Source organism: Centropristis striata, chromosome 8 (genome assembly GCF_030273125.1).
Source record: "Centropristis striata isolate RG_2023a ecotype Rhode Island chromosome 8, C.striata_1.0, whole genome shotgun sequence".
Lineage (NCBI taxonomy): Eukaryota > Metazoa > Chordata > Actinopteri > Perciformes > Serranidae > Centropristis > Centropristis striata.
Window position 1 is genome coordinate 33,027,799 of NC_081524.1, and position 21,293 is coordinate 33,049,091.

Consider the following 21,293-nt stretch of genomic DNA (forward strand, 5'->3'; position numbering starts at 1 on the left):
TTCATGAAGCACATTTATTAACATACTCTAGGAAGGACCAGTAACCCAAAAAAAGATATAAAAGTTAGAAAAGCTGTTTTATACAGTCTATGGTTAAAACAATTAATAAATGTTTTGAACCACAGCGCCATCTGGTGGCTGTATTATGCTCATACAATGTGGATCGATGATCTTTTGGTTTCCCCTTGTGCAGCTCGATGAGCTCTGGGATCGACTGTGCAGGTCTCACTTTGACAGCTCCTCCTCGAACAACAATGGCAGCAGTCGAGACTTCACAACCTGCCCAGGCTGATGTTTCCAATAACAGCAGTGTGCCGGCTGAAGGATATGAGAAGAAATGTATTTTCTGCAAGATTGTAAACCATGAAATGGGCACGGAGCTTCTTCACAGTGTGAGAATATCGATGATTAAATAACATTGAGTGCCAGGCTAGCTAACATTAGCTTTAGCCTGTTGCCTTTGTAAACAGCTGAGTTTAAAGGGAACCGAATGAGCTCTGAAACAAATAATGACCTTTTGAAGATGTAGGTAGATCTAATGTTTAATTTTCTGTGTAAGTTGTACAGCAATTTAACCTCCACATTTTTTATTTTTTTAATAGTCTACAGGTTTATGCAGGTGTTGTATTGTAGGGTGTGACACATATCTTCGGTGGGGTTATTGTTATATTGTGTCCACCCTGTGCAGGCATGTGCTAGCTTGGTCCTGTTTTGTGTAGCTCATATTTTAGCCCCCCAGAAACCTTCTCTCACTGAAGGGTCCAGTTTTGACACAACAGTTGTAGGAGAGATGGCTAAGAGCTGAGTTAGGTGATTTGAATAATACAACATAAAGGTAACAAAAGAGGTTGCACTTGACTAGTCCATACCCTTTCAGTCTCAAAGCTGATTTATTAATTTGTATTTAATGACTTGGTTATTAATTCCCCTGCAGGATGAGGACATCTCATGTTTCAGAGACATTAAACCTGGAGCTCCCCACCATTACCTGGTCGTCCCAACCAAACATGTAGGGAACTGTAAATCACTCAGCAAGGAACATGTGCCTTTGGGTAAGGTTTAATTTACATACATAATTACTTATGCTTGGGGAAATGTTTATACTGAAATATTTAGACCATTACATGTCCCTGCCAACTTTCATTAACAATGTTCAATATAGTGCTAACTTATTCTGTGACGTGAAACTTGGGTCTTGTGTTAACTACTCTGAAACTTAATTAAATACAGTTGACTTACAATTAGCAATTTAAGAATGTGAAATGAAAAGTGTGTGTGTGTGTGTGTGTGTGTGTGTGTGTTGTCGTTGTCATATCCAGTGAAGCAGATGGTTGAGAAAGGGAAGGAAATCCTCCAGAAAAACAATATAACAGACCTCAATGATGTCAGGTGAGCTCCTCAGTGGCTTAGGAACTGCAGTGTAACAGTTTCAACCATAAGCTGTATTTAATCTAATGGAAATTGCATTGACAGTGTTTTAGCTTGCTGTATAAGTGTTGCTGACTGATTATCTGTTGCTTCTTTGATGTAATAGTTGAGCCAGCGGCACTTAAACTGATTGATCATAGGCAACTTGTCCCTTGTCTGCAGGTTCGGTTTTCACTGGCCCCCTTTCTGCTCTGTCACACACCTACACCTTCATGTCCTGGCACCTGCCAGTCAAATGAGCTTCATGTCCCGCCTCTTTTACAGAATCAACTCCTATTGGTTTATCACAGTAAGCCTCCTCTTTGTTATTTGTTCTGTGCCTCAGTGCTAAAATTTTATTCTCTGTCATTTAAAGATAAGTAAAGATAAAATATTTGCATCTCAGTCCCATAATTGTGCACCATCAGGCTACATGTAAGCAAAATAGGTCAACTGTCATCTTATCCCATGAAAATAAAGAGTCAGTCTCTTGCAGGCACTGTGGTTTAAGTGTGTAAGGTATGTTGACCCAGTAATTTAGTGTATAATGAAGCACCAGTCCAATTGTTTTTACTGTTCTTGCATCTCAAAGTAGTTTTCTCATTCTAAAATCAATGCAGTAGAAAATATAGTTTCTCTATATTAAATTCAAGTATTCATGACTGTATACAAGAATATAGTGGTGTTTTTATTGGCTAGCCCGTTATTCAAAATGAGGCTCTACTCCCTGTTGCATAAAGGATTCACAGTGTAAAAGCTGGTATTATAGACTTAACTGATCTGCATAGTCAACACATGAATCTCATATTTAGGTCAGTAATTCTCTCAGTGACACAGACTCTGTGTAGCCACAGTACTTTAGTTTATGCAGAGAGACTTTTATGGTCAAGCAGATCAGCCAATTTCCATTCTTTATGTTTTTTTAATGTTTTGCAGGCAGACCAGTTGATTGAGCTTCTCAACACTAAAGGAGAGACTAACTGATGACTCATGCTGGATCCGGTTCTTACAGTACTTGACTCTGAAGTGACTGAAACATCCATCTTCTTGCAGAGGTCATGTTGGATGATACACACTAACACCAAGTTGCTGTCTGTTTGCTGAGAGCTGATGACAGTATTTTAAACTGGTGACATATTTGTAACAACACACCACTTTTCACAATGGAGGCCAAATGAAGGCTTGGATGAAGCCAAATCTTGTTTCTTGCTGCTTCAGACATGTCAATGATGGGTTTTTTACAATCCCCATTCATCTGCTGTAATAAAAATATATTTACTTTTTGGACCAAGTATAGCTGAGTATATATCATATCATATAATTCACAAGTTTTTTGATTCCCTGACATTCTCAATGCTTTGAAAATCTGATTTTGTGCATGCATCACTGAGAAAAAGTATAATCAAGAAACAATAATTTGTGTAAGTCATATAAATATATAGCAGCTGTGTCTACCATGAGTTCCTCAGCTCTGTTGAGTTATCTCTTTACCGATGGGCATTTTGTGACCCAGCGGATGTGGGTCGGAGCACAGAGTAACATCATGAAGTATTTAAAAAGCTCCTTTACAGCGGAAGCTAAAGTCATCCTCTGACACTGTAAAGTACAGAACATGTGATGAACTCTACAAGTACTGATACAGTCAGGTACACATAAATACATGCTCGTATTACAATTTGATTTGATGCATTGTCTTTGGATTGTTAATCATATAAATTAACTGCTTGGTGAATTAAGTGAATATTATGCCAAAAGATGCTACTGTATACTAACGAATGTGAAGAAAACCATGCTGTATGTACCATATGAAAGTGTATGCACTTTAAGAATTTATTTAACTTCGAATAAATAATACATTGCTGCCTCACAGTGTGTTCCTCATTCAGTGAGTCATACATATCAGTTTACACTCTCTCTCCCTGTCATTAGTTTAACTACATCAGTCAATGTTTACAGTTCATAAAGCACCCACAGTAACACAGTGACAGACAGGATATTACTTTTCTTTCTTTATTGCAATACCATAAGCAGTACTTGCTAATTGATCACTCTGCCACTGACTTATATTAAAAAAGGCCATTATTAGAATAGCAGCAGATATAATGGTGTGAATCAGTCAGTGCATAGTTTACTGTGTAGTTCTCGTTTTATTAAAGCTGCATTTGTAGCTTATTGCACATCTATCTCAGTGTGGTGCAGTGCAAGTGTACAAAGTTTCAAACTGTAACAAGGCTACCAAAATTACAAAGCACACTTGTAATAAACACAAGCTCGGAAGCACCCAGGCCAAGTCGGATCAAGTTCATCCTATAGCACCATATTGTCTGTCACAGGCAGCCTCATGTTCTCTTTGGCTTCGGTTCGGACTCACTCTGACTTCATTCCAGTGGCTTACTCCTCCATTCCCCCCACACTACAGTTAATAAATATAAAAACAGGATTGGTCAGCTAAGACCTGATTTAGCATCACAATCAAATCTAGTATATTTCTAAACTTGAATATAGTATATCTGCCATATCACTGTTGTTAAAGTACAAGGAGTTTTTTAAATGGTTATGAAACACTATTCAATCTCATAGTGTTGCCTTTAGTACTACATCAGGTAGTTAAAAGTAAGAAGGGGGTTGTTTTCTTCTTTCAGAATTTTATTTTTTGACACTATATTTTGTCGTTGGGGCTGATAGTGGGGGCAGAATCAGCAAAGCATTCACCTGTTTGTTTGGGCCTTTTTCAGTGCTGTTCACCTGGTATGACCCAAATTTGTATCAACGTTTCTAATTTTAACTGTCTCATTCCATTTCTTTTAGGTTTTTACGTGACTTTTTCTGCTTGCTGCACTCGTATGCCTAACGTACACTCCTCAGTAGGTGGTGTGGTTTATCAGCCACTGAAGTATAGTTAGTGCTATCCCTCTGCTAACTGAATACCACAGTGAGTGCTGCCATGAAGTAGCTTGTTACATGCCACTGCATGTCCTGCATGGAACATAAATCAAGGTATAAAAACAGGTTTGTGATCACTGCAGCAGAGTGATAACTGCATGGTCATCCTTCCCCTGCCACAGCATCTCCCCCTCAAAGCCAACCAGCCTCTGCTTCCTCGCCCGCAGAAGAATCCCCACCAGTTTATTAGAGATGGTCACGTAATGCTCAAACAGTTTCCCAAACTCCACAGTGATCACTTTTCTATCCCCATCTTCGTCTACAGGTTTTCCAATGTTCCTTATCACCTCACACAGCTCCTCCACCTCTCTGCTGATGTGTGTGTGAGCATCCTTCCCCCGCTGCTCAGTCATGGACCCCTGCAGGGGTCTCCCGTAGTCGTCCTGCCCCCTCTGAGGGACCACCACACTGGGCCTGGTGTCGTGACTGAAGGGATTGTGCTTCTGGTACTCCCGTTGCTCATCGGACCACTTCTGCCAGTTCTCTTTTAATCCTTTCACAGAAACAATGCACGCTGCAGTGTCTTCGCTAAACTGAGCAGGGTCTGGGACGTCATCTTCTGTTTCCATGATGGTGGTGCTCTGGCTGTTCGTCCCCATCTCTGCCTCTCTCTGTGGAAGAGAAGACTGTAGCTTTATTTGTTCATTTCTACACACAGGAATACAGTGTTTTACTCAATGAATAACAGTCCTTTGTTGTTTTGATTGCTTCATTATTTTAACCACAACTACCCCAGACCATTTAATTTAATGTCAAGATAAACATTATATTTTACCTCATTATTGTGCTTCTGTTATGTATTTGGCGTGTTTTTATGATTCAGCTGTATATGAATCTATGGTAACTGTTGACAGTTCTAACTCACAAGCTGATCAACAAAACTAAAGAAAAGTAAAATATTATTGTATAAATCATTTGGCTATTAGGTTATCATCAACACTATAAGTGAACACCTTGCTTTGTAAAGTGACCTGTCTAACAACCTTTCAAACATTTGGAGTAAACAATTATCAAACATGATCAAACTTACATGTCATTCACTGACTCGATCCTCACTCCTCCTGCAATAATGATTCATTGCAACCAAAGGTCAAAACACCCATGTGGTTACACTGCAACTATGCACAACAACTTCACAATACTGCAGCACCGCTGCTGCTGACAGTAGCAAGAGTGCGGATGCTTTTCTGTCCAAAGGCAAAACCGCTGTAATTGACATCTGTCGCCGCCAGTGGCCTATTAGAGACAATCCGAGCAGCCAATCAGTGATCAGAGAGGGCGGGGCGAGAAGGTGCCTCTAAAGCAAAGCAGATTAGAGCCTGAAGAGGTGACAGGAGTTTATCCACGGATAGAAACGCAAGAGTTATTGATGACGAAAAGTTGCTTGAAGGTGACATGCGAACAAAAAATAAATACAGTATCTACAGTTTGACAAAGTCACCAACTCATGTTAAAAATCTCCAGCTAACAGCAGGTAAAAACAAAACACTCTTTACACGCCTTTAGGTAAATATACAAATGCGTACTTAAAAAACAAACACCTTGCACCGTTGAATTTCCAGCATTTTAGTATGTTAAACTGAAACAGAAGACCACATTCTTCTCCATTTATGGTGATTTGTTCTCCCAAGCGGTACTTTGTGTCAGAGCTTGGTTTCAAGTCGGACGTATTTTGAATAGGCAACAAATATGGCGATCTCCACCAGTCGATCACGCCTCCAGTTTGTATTACATCTTGCCCAAGATAATCTAGACTTCAGATTACCGGTAAACCACATTTTCACAACTACTCTCAGTATCTGTCCGACTCTTATTGTGAATGTCAAAGTTTAAATGTTGCAAAGAGCAGGGTTTGGCAGACGGACCATGCTCAGTGATCTGTGCTACATTAGCTGCTTGCTAACTGTCGAAACGGTGTGATTAGATTTAAGTTTTGTTTTCATGTGAGAACATCTCGATGATCACTTATTAATAACACATTAATAAAACAGTCAAACCGAATTTATCCACAAGGACCTCCTTCTGTGATCTCTATCGACATGCTGATAGGCTGGTAGTTCACTCTATAGCCTCTTTGTAATAATAAGTGTATAGCCATCTCTAAATCTTATGTATATGCATGTTAGCACACCTAGACAAGAGGTGTATTATTTATTATTATTACATTTTAGACTTAAATTGCAGTAATGGGCATGGATGATCAGAATTTAAATGTACTCAGTTGTGCTCATGTGGTGTCATCAATTGTTATTGCATATTTGAGTTTTTGTGATGTATGTGTTCCTTCTTGCAGGAGATTAAGGCTTTGCTGGCTCTCAGAGGAAAACCTTTCCAACCGAGTGCAAACTTCACCGAAAAGGTTTGCATAAATCTTTATTTCCTAAAGTGATCGGCTATGATGATTTATGCTTCGGCAGCTGCCACAGAGTGTTTCTGTCCTGTAAGACTCCCATTCCTACACAGTCACTCGTCTTCTCGCCTCTTCTCTCTAGTCTCCTTTCTGGTGTCTGGATGGTTTGTCTGAGGAGGATGTCCGCGGCATCATGGCCAGATCTGTTTGTGCAAAGTAAGTGCTTTAGCTCTGTGAAAAGGCAGGTGGTGGAATGAAGTTAACATGGTGCGAATGTTGCAATTCCTTGTTGCTTTGGCAATTGTTCTTGTCGTCTTATCTGTGCAGGTCTGCTTTTGAACTCTGGGGTCACGGACGAACACACAGTGAACTCAGAACATCCCTCTTGAATTTCCCATCTGAGAACATGGTTTGTGATGCTGGGGCTTAAAGTCTTCTTGTGTTGAATAGACCAAACCTGTTATTTTAGAAAAAAACTTTCATGTGAAACATTCAAGTCTAAGCTAATATGTTTAATTCCTGTTTGTGCTCTGCCTCCCCTGCAGTCACCATTCATGCAAAAAGACTCAACGTACAGAATCAATGTCTACACTTTCAACAAGACTCTGGAGTTTTCAGACAGAATCAAAAGGATTGATGTGAGTATTTACATGTGTGTAAATGAATAAAGCTCAAGTAATAAAATCTAAGCTTGTGTATGCACCTCTTGAATACTGGTATTTATTTGCAGAATGTCATTTATATCTTCACACCAGGCTATGGAATATCTTCCGTTTGAAGGGACAGTGAGCCTGAAGAGTCCTCAGCACATCTTCTGCTTGCTGGAAGATTACGGCACAGACCCCAACAACATTCCTGAGCATCCAGACTACATCTATTTCGGCCGATGGGTGAGATTCATTTGACTGTTTAGATTTCACTAATCAGAGGTGATCTATAACTTAACACCATTCATCTTTATACGCTTGTGCACCAGATAGCGGAAGGACAGCGTGAACTGATTCGCTCCCATAGTGTGAAGAACAGACACTTCATAGGGAACACCAGTATGGATGCTGGGCTCTCCTTCATTATGGCCAACCACGCGAAGGTCAAAGAGCATGACCTCGTCTTTGACCCGTTTGTCGGCACAGGTAAGATCATCCTGTCGCTGACTTGCACTCGCATACATATCTGTAGACAGTCACACACTCAATCAGCAGTCACTGTGTCAATAAATGGTTTCAGTTCTGTCTCTTGATGTGTTTTAGGGAGCCTGTTGGTCGCATGTTCTCATTTTAAAGCCTACGTCTGTGGAACAGATATTGATTACAACACTATTCATGGCAGAGGTAAGTTTTGTCTGTCCATTTTTAAAACTCATCTTAAAACCTATTTTTATTCCTTGGCTTTTTACCACGCATGAGACTCTGCTCTTGTTTTTAGTGTTTTATGGTTTGCTTTTATTTTTTAAATTGTCTTTTAAAAAGCAATGAATGTGTTTTTTTTTCTGTTTTATTTATTTTATTGTCTCTTGTTCTGTTTGTTTATGTACAGCACTTTGTTGTGGCTGTGGTTGTTTTAAAGTGCTTTACAAATAAAGTTGAGTTGAGTTGAGTTGAGTTGAGTTGAGTTGAGTTTGTCTACTCAGACTTCATCACTTTATTCAAAATGTATCATTTAAAATGTTGCCAAAAATGTTTACACCAACAAGATCCTATAAAAAACATTTCCTTAGTCCAGTTCTGCGCTCCTTAGTGCAACTGGCAAGCCATGAATGATTCAGCCAGCAGCTAACAGTCAGATGACAGAAATTCTGTGAAAATTTGAGGCGGAGAGGAGAGGACGAGACATGTTTTAAGTAGAGGTTTATTTCCAATATTGGTAACACTTTTAGGCACTTGGGGGGAAAAAAGGTAAAACGTTATGTTCAATCTGATAAACTTTTGTTTTTTGTAAATATACATTTTTAATTCTGAATTTGATGCATTTTGGGGTTTTTAAAAACATTTTACGCAGTGTCACATTTTGGGGGAATAAGGATAGTAGATAAAGATTAGATTTTTCCCAATTTTTGTAAAATAAATTATCAAAAAAATCCAATTTTGATTTTATAGCAGTGTTACACTGCAAAAAGCCATATTTGAGTTCTCCCTACTTCTAGCCATGATTGTGTTGTTTCAATAGAGGTGCAGAACTTGGATATTGCAAACACAAGGCTAGAGTGAGTAAAATAAAATAATAAAATATTTTCATTTGAGTTTGCAGATATTGGTTCAGGTCATTTCTGTGTTCAGAACAGACAGGACCCCGCTCTGACTGCTCTTAATTTCAGGTGCTATCTGAATTTGTCTCTCAGGTCGATCGAGCCGTAAAAACCAGAAGTGGCGAGGACCTGATGAAAATATCCGAGCCAACCTGCGGCAGTATGGGAGAGAGGACATGTATCTGGATGTGATGGTGTCTGATGCAGCCAAGCCTGTGTGGAGGGAAGCTGCTCTCTTTGATGCCATCATCACTGATCGTAGGTTCTTACTTTATTGTTAAAAGACCACTGGGTGTGAAATCTTGTGATAATATCACTTTTAATAATAATCAGTGATACAGTATTCTGCCCTACAAAGCAAAAAGGCAGTAACTACGCAGAGTGCAGAACTGAGAAAAATGACTTTAAAGTTGCAGGTAGATTATTGGACATGTGGCTGTTTTGTTACTTTATATTAGCTTATTCTTTGTACATATCAATGCTCATATTTCATCTTATATTTTACCCCTATTTTGCAGTTACTGTATTCTTGCTTTGTACTACTTACCAAAAACGTGGCACCATACCAAGGAAAAAGGCAGTAGATTCTCCATAAACTATTTTGCCACAACTTTGATATACCAAAACCAAACTAATTTGACCATTTTAGGTCAATATTTTCCACCTGGAAGCTGTTCTGGTGCTGTAACAGCTGCTTAAAGTCTCACATTGCTAAGCTGTACTTCACGAGGGCTTTTTGCAGTTACTGTACAAACGACTACCATTTTTCTCCAAAACGGCACTCATTTAAGATAAGATGTTTTGTCACATAACAAAGGATGCCTTGAATGTCATGAAAATGATAATAACTAATTTTTGACCAAAAATGCAGTTACTGCCTTTTTGCTTTGTAGGGCAGTATTGCTGTAAGCATTAGCTCCAGCTATGTCTGTGCGTTTCTCTCATGATGGGATCAACTTTTTTTCTTGTTTGTGGTTTCTACTGATTTCTTCGGATGTCAGCTCCGTACGGTATCCGTGAGTCCACAAGGAAAACGGGCTCCCACAAAGACATTACTAAACCCCCTGATGGCATGTAAGTTCACCTGATACTCTATGACTAAATGATAAAATGCACCTTAATTTGTTCCATGGCATATGGCATCAGGTTCTTGTTATTTGTTCTCAGTACTGCTGCCTAAAAATGGAAATTCTTTTTAGGGGAAATCATTTAAAATCTTTCTTTCTTTATGTTTTATATTATGTATGTTGCTGTGGTCTAAATTTGTTTGTATTTATTTGATTCTTCTTTCAGCTTTGTAGAGTCTCACGTCCCCGTTTCACAGGCGTACCACCTGAGTGACATCTTCACAGATCTGTTAAACTTCTCAGCCCACCACCTGGTGCTGGGCGGGAGGCTCGTCTACTGGCTGCCTGTCTACAGACCAGAGTGAGTACACAGACGTTTTGTCCAGGGTGTTGGGATACACTGGTATTAATGATAATTGTGATAAAACAAATATATTGATGTCATGTTAATTATCTAAATAACTAAACCATTATTTAAACTTACTATCTACTACTTACAATTTATGAGGTCAATAAGTATCAAACAGGGGTTCTTATGTATAAAGTAATTTGCCTTCCTGCATCTTTACCTAACTTTTTTCATAGTTACTTTGAGTTTAATTCTCATTATCATGCACATCTTACAAGAAGAAAGAATGATTTACATATTCCTTTCTGTAGGACCTCTGTTGCCAAATTCTCATTTGTTTATCAAGGTGCAGTGCTGTGGAATGACATAAAAAATCTAACAGAATCATGTTCCTCTTTAAATACTTTAAGACCAAGCTCAAAAAAAATCCCTATAGATGTTCTACACTTTTGTATTTGTTTTGTTTATTTATTTTTTTTTTCATTTAGCTATGTAATTTAAGTAAAGTATAGTTACTTACAGGTTTAAGGGGGAGGGTCACGTATAAGCCCTTTGGGTTTTTTTATCTTTCCTGCATTTTCTTTTACTGTTTCTTGTAGTGTTATTTCCTTATGCTTTTTAAGTGCAAACAACAATAAAAAAAAATTTGAAAAAAATTACACACATATGATAATATCATGTAAATAATCCAGCACCTCTTAAATCCTTTCTGGTCCTGTACGCTCTGGCCTCTCCCTCCCTTTTGTTCATCAGTTCATCTAGTCATTTTCTCACTATCCATTAGATGGAATTTTTCTTTTGTAAAGTTCTGGTTACAGGCTTTCCACCTTACTATCCTTGTAATAGAGTGTAATTAATTTGCCAAAAATAATCCACAAATTGTACAATAAACGACATTGAAATCAGCAATATTATTATTTAAAACATTTTCTTTACATATTGCGACAATATGGTTATTGTTAATTATTTTGGCCACAATGGTTATGTATTGAAAATCTGATATGTTTCAGGTCTTTTAATAATAATGAGCCTGCGGCTATAATCACTAATTCAATAAACTTTAGCCTTTCACAGTCACATCCAACACTTTACAGCTCACTGGTTTTTGTTATTTGAGCCGTCAAATTCAGTCAGTGACCAAATTTTATTGTTGTTGTTAAAAAAACAGGTTTCTGTGCACAGAGATTTATATTTTGATACAACATTTGATGAGCACTTTGTCTTTAGAGGCTAAGTTGGGAGCTCCTCTTGCTGTTGCTTTGCTCCAAATAATAATAATTTTCTATCACTAGGGGGCAGAATCAGACCAGACACCAGAACTGCACAGTACAGGCTTGTCATGACAACCTACGTTTAAATATGCACTAAAGAATAGCCAAACAACATAAAGTAAAAAAAAATTATATTCTAAACATGATTACTTTTTATTGTATGAAATATAATAAAGTTCTGCTATGCAGGCTTTTCCTAGAAAGTATTTAAGCAACAAGTCCTTCATAGTATGCCTTTGAAATTTGTAAATGAATTGTGTGGAAGTGGAAGTGTAACACATTCAGTAGTGAATGTCTGTTTATTAATCAGCTGACTAATGACAAATTAGTTAATGGGCTGCTAAATGCCTTTAAAACCCCGGGGTGTGTTTTTAGCTCTTTCAGTCTGCGTCCAGTCGACTGGCACACAAAGGACTTTTCCACCACACTTTTCCACTTGGATTTTCTACTTTCCTGCATTTCCCTGTAGCACTATTCCATTCCCGCTCCTATAAAACATGGCCCTGTGTGTGTAACCACTTGCGTGAATGACAGCCTTTATACAGAGTAGTATACAGGTGTGTTGAGGTTAACAGCTGGGCCACAGTTAACCACAACTGTCAGCTCCTTTTATACGTCGGCTCTGTAAGACGGCTCCTCTGAAACAAAGTTGTGCATTGTTAACTTTTCTGTGCACTAGCAGAAAGTGAAGTGCTGACTCCAAGTGCAGGTGTTTGACTGTAAAGGTATGAACCACAACAGACAGCCGCAGAAATGCACATTTGGGGAAGAAACCCCCTGCAGGGCTGGAACCAGGAGATGAGATAACCTTGCATCCTTTTTGCTTTTAAGTGTCTGTAAATGTGTGCAAAAGAAAAAAAATAAGCAGCTCGCATCCCAGTGCGTTTGTCTCTGTGTGTGTGTGCATCAGTACAGACGCATTAATGTGTGTGGTCCAGTGTTTGAGCCCATGCATACACGTGTGTCATCATGTTCACACATTTGTCTTTGCTCCTCATCTAGCGCTGCTTGACTCTGTGCCTGTCAGAGCGCCATGCCAAAATAAACGTCTGAGGTCAGGCGAGTCAGATATGTGAACTATCTGTCTCTGCAGTCTGACCTGTGTGTATGTGTGTGTGTTTCTGTGTACAATACCACGTGTGTTTTTGGATATGTGTGTCTGTGTGTGTAAGCCCAGACGTAGCCTGTCTCCTGGGCCTAATCTGGGGCTCTACAGAGAGATATCGTGTTTCTGTCACCCCCACATATGTGTGTATCTGCATCCATGTCTGTGGTAGAAACACTGGGGATTGTGTGTGTCTGATTCATGAGAATGGGGAGCCTGTGTGTGTGTGTGTGTGTGTGTCTGTGTGTGTGTGTGTGTGTGTGTGTGTGTGTGTGTGTGTGATGACAGGTGACACAAAGTCCTGTCAGCAAAAGACGACGTCTAGACCAGGTCAGACCCCTTAAACTCTCTTCCCGTTCTCCCTCCTTAAAAAATAAATGAAAGACGAAAAAGTATCAAGACAGATGATGGAATATCAGTCATCACGGCCATAAAGTGACCTAATTACAACATAAACAAGTGAAGAGAAGATAAAAAGTGGCTGTGTTGTCAGAAGTAATGGGATATGTGTAAAATGACTATAAATGAGCTATGTTTATATTTTCAGGGCATCATTTTTTAACTTCAGTGTAAATTTCTAGACATTTTGGCAAATCTGTCATTTAGTGACAGGCTCATCTATGAGAGGCCACCCTCCTCTGCTTCAGCATCACATTTTACATGCCGTGAATGTGAGAGCATAATTAAGATGGATTGAAAAATACTATGGGACAAACAATATGTAAGCAATAATGTACAGAGAGCAAGTCATTATGGCCAAATAGTGACCCATTCACTTTAAATTATCCAAATTATTACAAGGTTACTTAAGAACTACTAAAGAAATCAATACTTTGGCACAAAATATTGAAAAAAGTGCCAAAATATACTTCTCTATAAAAAAAGATTATATGGTTGATCAGAACTGTGTCCATAGCAACAGTATGTTATTCAGAAATTACAGACTGTAAAATGCTGTAGTTCAGAACTGAGTTTAATGAGGCTGTGCAATACAATTTCAAAATGTCTGAGTAATTTTAAGTCACATATTTTGTGTCAATACAGTTTACATCACAACATTTTGTGTCCTGTGTAATAATCGGAGAAGAAAAGATATTTATGTTTCCAACTTTTCCAACCTTAAATTCTTAACCGAATAAAAAGCATCCTAATGGCAAAAATGGAAACAAATGTTTTAAATTGCAACCTGGATTCCAAAAAAGTTGGGATGCTCAATTGAATGTAGGTAGCAAAGGATTCACAACTTGCATTCTGTTTTTTAAAATATTTTTTCACAGCGTCTAAACTTTATTGAAATGTAGTCTGACAGGTAAAGTCTGTGAGCAGCAGTGTTTCTTTGTGAAAGTGTCTTTTTCAGTTTAATGTAGTCAGTGGTGGAATGTAACTTCCAGTACTTTTTCTCAAGTACCATACTTAAGTACAATTTTGAGGTACTTGTACTTTACTTAGGTATTTCCAATTTATGTAAATTTATACTTCATTGTACTTTTTACTGCACTACATTTAGCTGCCAACTTTAGTTACTTTTCAGGTCGATATTTAACAAAACTTGATAAATTTAAAGTGATATGTCATTTTTTATTTTATTTTAGATTAAACCTCAACAGTATATTTAGTCATGAAAAAAATGTAAATGTTGCTGACGTAAATGCATCAATAATAGTAAACCAAATATATTTTTGGAATATAAATAACAATAAATGGGGTTGTTCTGCATACTGAGTAATTTTAATTTTGACACTTTTAAGTCCTTGCCTAAACTCATCTGTGACTGTACTGACCTGCCTACCTTCAAAAAACACAAAAACTCACTTATTCAGAATGGCTTTTTTTTTTTTTTTTTAAATAAAATTGTGCTTACTAATTTGTAAAGTGTCTTTGAGTATTCTGAAAAGTGCTCTATAAATAAGATTATAATTATTATTAAGTACATTTTGATGCTGATACTTTTGTACCTCCACCTAAGGAAGTTTTGAATGCAGGACTTTTACTTAACCCATTAAAGCCGGGAAAGCAGATACGTCGTTTTGTAGTATTTGTATAAGCTCTCAAATACTTTTTGAATTTCATTTCTATCTGCTACAGAGGCTGAAAAATCTATTATTTAGTAGAAGCGTTGACACTTCTGTTGAATTTCCAGAAAAACTTCAGGTTTTAGGGGGTTATTTTAAATTCGCCCAGAGGTTTTACAGGCATTTTTTACAGGCGTTTTAGGCCTAAATGGGTTAAGGGAGGGATCTGAATATTCCACCATTGAACATAGTAGACTAGACATAGAAAGACAACTTCTGCCTGCACGTAGATGTGAACACTAGTTCAACAGGTCGGGTTCTCCACTAATGACTCCTGATTGGCAGGAGAGAATTCATCTTTAGTCACCCAAACAGGCCTACATGTGGCCATGGCAACAGCACAGACAAACTGTAATGTGCAAATCTGGCGTTGAGTCGGGACTGTTGCTCCTGCGATGGCGGTGAGGAGAAAGTGCTACTGACACAAATATGCAAACACATACATCATCCGCTGTTAACCCTTTATCAGGCAAAGAACTATATTTGGTAACTTCAGGTAATATTTCGAGAAAAAGGTTGCAAATTTACTAGATTAAAGTGGCAAATCTACAAGAAAAAAAGTTGCAGATTTAAGAAACTTAAAGTGGCAAATCTGCACGAAAAAAAGTAGCTGATTAACGAGAAAAAATTGGGGAAAAAAACAACTTTTTTCTCGCAGATTCACCACTTTAAATCTCATAAATCTACACATTTTTTCTCGTAGATTTGCCCCCTTAATCTCGTCAACTTTTTCTCAAAATATTATTTTCGTATGTTTTTTTTTACATTTTTAAATTTGCAAGTATTTCAATGAGTGCCCTATTAAGGGTTAAAGTGGTGAATCTGGGAGAAAAAAGTTGCTTTTTTTCCCACTTTTTTCTCGTAAATCTGCGACTTTTTTCGCGCAGATTTGCCACTTTAAATCTCTTAAATCTGCGACTTTTGTCACGCAGATTTGCTACTTTAAATCTCTTAAATCTGCAACTTTTTTTCTTGTAGATTTGCCACTTTAATCTAGTAAATTTCCAACTTTTTTCTCAAAATATTACCTGAAGTTACCTAATATAGTTCTTTACCTGATAAAGGGTTAATAGGCCCTAACCTGGCCTTGCTGGTGATGATAGAGGCAGCAGTCGACCTGTCGGGTCACACTCACCTTTTCCACCTTCAGCTTCTTAAAACAAGTTACCTTAGTTTCACCGAGCAATGGTCAAAGTTTAGTGATTCGGTAAATGAGAGAGAAACAAAAAGAAGTGTGGAGGGAGAAAGGGAAAGTATGTGGAATGGGTGGCAGGGAGAGTTGGCAAAAGTTAGGTAGTAATTTTGACAGGATTAGTCTGTCTGTATCCCAGCAGACTTTTATTGGCCTGGAGACAGAAAAGGAAGTGCATTGTTTTCACAAGGGCCTTAAACATTCCTCTCATTTAGCTCTGTAGGTGTAGCTGGAATTGCTCTACCTCTGTTTTTTTGTCTTTCTGCTGTGTGTAACTGTAAGTGTGTCCCCTTCTCAGGTACTGTGAGGAGATGGTGCCTCTTCACCCGTGTCTCCGGCTCATCAGTAACTGTGAGCAGACGCTCTCCAGTCACACGTCACGGCGGCTGATCACCATGGAGAAGATCAAGCAGCCCGAGGTGTGTGCATATGCTGTTGAATGTGTTGCATTAGAGCTGAAAATGTTAGTCAGTTCATTGGCAACTTTTAAAAGAAAAAAGGGCACTCGTTATCTGTTCCCAGTTTCTATCCCATATAAGAGTTTGTTGCTTTTCTTTGTCATGTTATTAAACTGAATACTTTAGAACAGACTTGGTTTTGCTCCGTCAGTTGGATAAAACAGACAATTTACAAAAGTCACTTTAGAAAGACTTAGACTTAGAAATATAAAACTGCTATTTTCCAAAATATTACAGACAAAATGACTACTTAAAATAAAAAAAAATCTGTCAGAATAATCAATAATGAAAGTAATAAAATAATAAAATAATTGTTAGTTGCCAGTTGTTAGTTTTTATGAAGGCCTTTGCTTTAGAATGTCTGGAGATGCATGCTTATTTTAAAAAGAAATACAATATTGGGTGCTTCATTAATGAAACATCTTAACCCAAAATCAAAATATTCATATTTTTCCTCTCACTTTTAGGGCTGTTTATCAGTTTTAGATTGTTTTGATCTGTGTGAGTGTTGGAGATATCTGCTGTAGAGATGTCTGTCTACTCTGGGAAAAAATGGAACTAAATGGTCAATGTGTTGTGCTCAAAATGTGTCAAAATTGTTCACAATTGAAAAACTAAGGTTCATGTAGGAATTTTTAATTTTTTTAATTTTAGAAGGCTGACGTCTCTATGGTTAATATCTCCAACACTCACAACTCACCCCAAAACAATCTACATTGATATATATTTTCTATGGTTTTCTTGATAATGATTTTGGTTATCATCAAGAAAACCATTGTGATGTACCTTTAGTTGTACCAGGCATTAAAATGAACAAGAAATTGAAGAAAAAAGGTGGTCTAATAATTTTTTCTATGACTGGATTTTGGATTTTGGGGGTGAGCTGTCTCTTTAACAAACACCGTTCAATTCTGTCTTAGGTTTTTTGTTTTTTAAAATAACTGTTATGTCATGGTTCTGTACACACAGTAGCACAGCTGTATAAATGCAGTGCTGTTTGGTTAATGTGCAGGAATAACAAGTTATTTTACAGGATTTAAAACATCCATTTTCTTTCTGTGTTTATGAGTGTAAACTTGACCATATAATCTAATTTTATCCGTCCTTTGATTGGAAGCAAAACATCTCCAATGTATTGTTTTAAAAGATGTAGCAACCTCAGTACATATCTGGACAGTACCAACCTGTGTGTGCTGCACAGTTTGTTTACTGTTTTTGTATGTGTGAGCATGAACAGCATCACAGATATGACTTGGTTTATGGAAAATGAGAGCATGTGGGTGCCTGCCTGTTCTTTCATGTGTTTTATGTGCTGTTTGTATATGTAACCGCTTAAGTATGTGTCATGTACATGTATATAGTACGTACACATGTGTATGTTTTTTACATGTCATCCCAGTGGAAGTGATGGTGTCTCTCTGTCTGTCTGGGGTAAATCCTCACCATCTGGCTGTGATTGGCTCATTTCTTTTATACTGGAACTCTAAATGGCTTAATCACACATCGTATGGAAAACAATCCATCTTTGGATCTGACATCCATTCCACTTCAAAACCCCAAATTGCTCCCATAAAGAGCCCTGTATGACACGCACACACAAACACACAGCTGTTTGATCTTATCTGACTGCTATCTATCTCAGGTCGCGGAGTTTTTCCTTTCCAAATAGGCCTCAATCTGCACTCGTTTGTCAGGGTTCACAGCTAGGTGTGTGTGTGTGTGAACACCTTAATGTGTTTCTATGCCTGTGATACATGTGCATGTATCCACACTGTTTCTGTGCTTTGACAATAATGGGGCTAGCCTAATTGCTGTAAACGTTTCCTGTTAAACTAGTGCAGAAAAACATCTCTGAAACCTCACATTTTCTCATTTAAAGGGTGTGACAAAATGTGTTTGGTGGCAATAAATGACTTGTTTACCCAAATTAACAGTAAATACAAGTAACATCCACCTGTATAAAGACTATGTGGTTATTTCCAGCGTTTGCAGTCGCGCTGTCCTTATTAATTTGGGGTCATGGTTACGTTGTCAGTCGTGTTACCCGCAGTTTTTCCTCTGAGTGGTCATGGAAACTGTTTCCAGGTTGCCTGGCAGCATCAGCAAGCAAAAGAGAGGTGTTGCTGACAAATTACAGGCCCAGCGTTGGAGTCATCACTTCAAACTCGACTCACCTCATTATTCCTCTTCCCAGCATCTCTCTTGCTCCCCTCATCCCTCCGCTGACCAGGGGCTACCTTACAGCCAAGACAAACTGTTTAACTGAAGGGATTCATAACAGTTCATATACATTGTTAATATACACGAGAACAGCGCTGTTCCTTGATGCAAACATGGAAAAAGTATGCAAGCCTTGTAATGCCAATATTATTCTGACATGTAGTGGGAGAGTTGCTTTATTGACTGGGGGAAAAAAGAGCTGTTTAACCTTTTACATCCAAATTATCTGTGTATTAATATAGTTTTATCTTTTTTTTTTTTTGTCTAAATATGTGTTCCTTTTCGGGGCGTAAGCATTACCGGTAGCTGTCGGTATTTATTTAAATTTTTTTTCTTCTCATAACATTCCTGAACAAGCTGTAAATTAAAAGATGTGACAGGAAGCTGAATAAAGTCTTGTACTATTATAATTAAATACATGTATCAAAGTTGTTATTCCACTACGTATAATGTGGTTAATAACAATAAATATTATAACTTCTCTGTGTTTTTTCTTATTGCCCTTTTAGTCAGTTGAGAGCAATAACTTCTACATTTCTCTCTTTACAGGAATTGGACAGTCTGTCTCATCTAGCAGACCCGCACTTCAGCGTCTACCAGGGACACAACGCCTTCAGAGAGAAGTATTTCAGCGGACAAAACAAGAAGTGTGGCAAGGAGGACAACAAATCTGTCGTCAATGGAGAGTGAGTGTCTTTACAGAAAACAAACGGACACAAGAACCAGGACGTGGCTGTCCATGGACTCAAAGAGGAGAACAAACGGATCACTCATTTGTTATAATTTCGATTTTTAAAAACTTTTCTGACTATTTTAATTATGATTATTTTTATGCCTGAACCAATTACTTTGCAAATAAATAAATAAAAAACAAGACTGACTGCTGACTATTAAAACTACAACAGTTACTACACCCAGACAGTATACTGGCTGAATATAAAATGCACCTTGTGTTGATATTTTATTTTTAAATGGAACGTGCTGTGGAGTGTTAAAGAAGCTACTCCAGGGATTTAGAGGTACACTTCCATGAGATGATAAAATCCTGACTTTTAGTTAAGAATATAGGCTAAGCTCCATTGGGTCCTACGATTCCCATAGTGCATCTTGATAGCATCTTTCATTACTCCCTCTTTGCCTGGTAAACGGCTAACTTTAAAAAAGGACATTTTTACATGCTGAGATGTACTCTCCATATTTTCATTGAGGCATTTAAAATCTTACAGATAAAATACATTCTATACTTCCTCCTATTTACTAAATTATAACCATCATTCACCATTTGTGCCTTTTGAAGGGTTCGTTTGGATTTATTGAAGTTATATATGAGGAACTTATCCATAGTCAGAGGATGTACCAGTAGTAGGTGGTTGTCAGCACACAGCTCACTGACACAGAAGCTCAGCAATGTGCTGCTGTGGGGACAACTGCAACATTTATTTTAGCCACCTGAAAAAAAAATCAGTTTAAGCGTGTGATACACGTGTTTAAATATTTTCTCCACTTTACCTTTGCAGCAGCACAGTAGCCCTGTTTAATTTAACCCTTTATCAGGCAAAGAACCGTATTTGGTAACTTCAGCGGATATCCAAAATAAAAAATAAAAACATTTAGAGAAAAAAGTTGCAAATTTACTAGATTAAAGTGGCAGATCTACAAGAAAAAAAGTCGCAGATTTAAGAGAAAGAAGTGGAAAAAAAAGCAACTTATTTTCTCGCAGATTCACCACTTTAAATCTTGTAAATCTGTGACTTTTTTCACGCAGATTTGCCACTTTAAATCTCTTAAATCTGCGACTTTTTTTCTTGTAGATTTGCCATTTTAAATCTCATAAATCTGCGACTTTTTTCACTCAGATTTGCCACTTTAATCTAGTAAATTTGCAACTTTTTTCTCGACCCCATTTTGATATCCACCGAAGTTACCAAATATAGTTCTTCGCCTGATAAAGGGTTAAACCCAGGGAGGACTGAAGCAGCTATCGAGGCTCGTCTTGAAGCCACCAGACTCCTTTGACAAAAACGGTAATTTAACCTCGCAGAACTTGAAAAATGCTGGTCAAACTGCTGACTAAGTGCTTTATACAACCCACTTAAAACAATCTGAACTATAACTTGTGCCTCATATAAATATCAGCCTTTATTGTGGCAGACTGGCCTGACTTATTATATTTACTGATCAGATTGTTACTTTTCTTACTTATTTCAAAGGAGGATACTACTCAGTAGCAGAGCCTAAATACTCTAAAAACTGAACGTCGAACTGCATTTAGAGCCAAGATCCTGCGTTATCCAGACAAAGGCGGCATGTTTAGGCGAGAAGGAGGCCTCCCTGTGCAGGCAAGAGCCCAAATGACAGGGCGTCCCCACCTCGCCACACACCACTACAGTTAGTCAGCAGCTTTTGTTGTTTTCCAACCACAGTTTACATGCAGCCTGGCTCATTATTCATCTCCTGAGAGCGACGCAGCAGGCCTTTATGTACATTACCCCTGCGCTCTGTTTATCAGTTGGGCCTCTGTCTTTCCACCACACTTCCCCATTCGCCTTGCTTCACAGGGAGAGAGTTCCAGGCACCATCACATGATACCCGGCTCGCCATCGTTTGCGGTGCG

At 38.1% G+C, this 21,293-nt stretch overlaps 3 protein-coding genes across 5 annotated transcripts; 2 read left to right on the forward strand and 1 right to left on the reverse strand.

The window, feature by feature from the left end:
- Positions 1-226: 226 nt before the first annotated feature.
- Positions 227-3,241, forward strand: hint3 (histidine triad nucleotide binding protein 3). Its single transcript, XM_059339172.1, has 5 exons — positions 227-392; positions 935-1,052; positions 1,320-1,389; positions 1,591-1,717; positions 2,344-3,241. Exons 1-5 carry the CDS (start codon positions 255-257, stop codon positions 2,389-2,391), a joined length of 501 nt encoding a protein of 166 aa, XP_059195155.1. The 5' UTR covers positions 227-254; the 3' UTR covers positions 2,392-3,241.
- A 293-nt stretch (positions 3,242-3,534) lies between these two features.
- si:dkey-29b11.3 (actin-binding Rho-activating protein-like) lies at positions 3,535-5,984 on the reverse strand. 2 transcript variants are annotated; one of them, XM_059339170.1, is made up of 2 exons: positions 5,892-5,984; positions 3,535-4,961 (listed from the first exon to the last, which is right to left on the reverse strand). In XM_059339170.1, the coding sequence occupies exons 1-2, from the start codon at positions 5,913-5,915 to the stop codon at positions 4,425-4,427; spliced, it is 561 nt and encodes a 186-aa protein (XP_059195153.1). In that variant the 5' UTR covers positions 5,916-5,984; the 3' UTR covers positions 3,535-4,424. The 2 variants fall into 2 exon arrangements, with proteins under 2 accessions (XP_059195153.1, XP_059195154.1); XM_059339171.1 differs by lacking the exon at positions 5,892-5,984 and adding an exon at positions 5,381-5,534.
- trmt11 (tRNA methyltransferase 11 homolog) lies at positions 5,673-19,553 on the forward strand. Of its 2 annotated transcripts, none has more exons than XM_059339168.1 (13): positions 5,673-5,740; positions 6,644-6,709; positions 6,843-6,916; positions 7,028-7,109; positions 7,246-7,338; positions 7,456-7,590; positions 7,677-7,833; positions 7,951-8,031; positions 9,039-9,203; positions 9,947-10,019; positions 10,239-10,373; positions 16,300-16,420; positions 19,229-19,553. In XM_059339168.1, the coding sequence occupies exons 1-13, from the start codon at positions 5,720-5,722 to the stop codon at positions 19,367-19,369; spliced, it is 1,344 nt and encodes a 447-aa protein (XP_059195151.1). In that variant the 5' UTR covers positions 5,673-5,719; the 3' UTR covers positions 19,370-19,553. The 2 variants fall into 2 exon arrangements, with proteins under 2 accessions (XP_059195151.1, XP_059195150.1); XM_059339167.1 differs by lacking the exon at positions 5,673-5,740 and adding an exon at positions 5,924-6,117.
- The last annotated feature ends 1,740 nt before the right edge of the window (positions 19,554-21,293 follow it).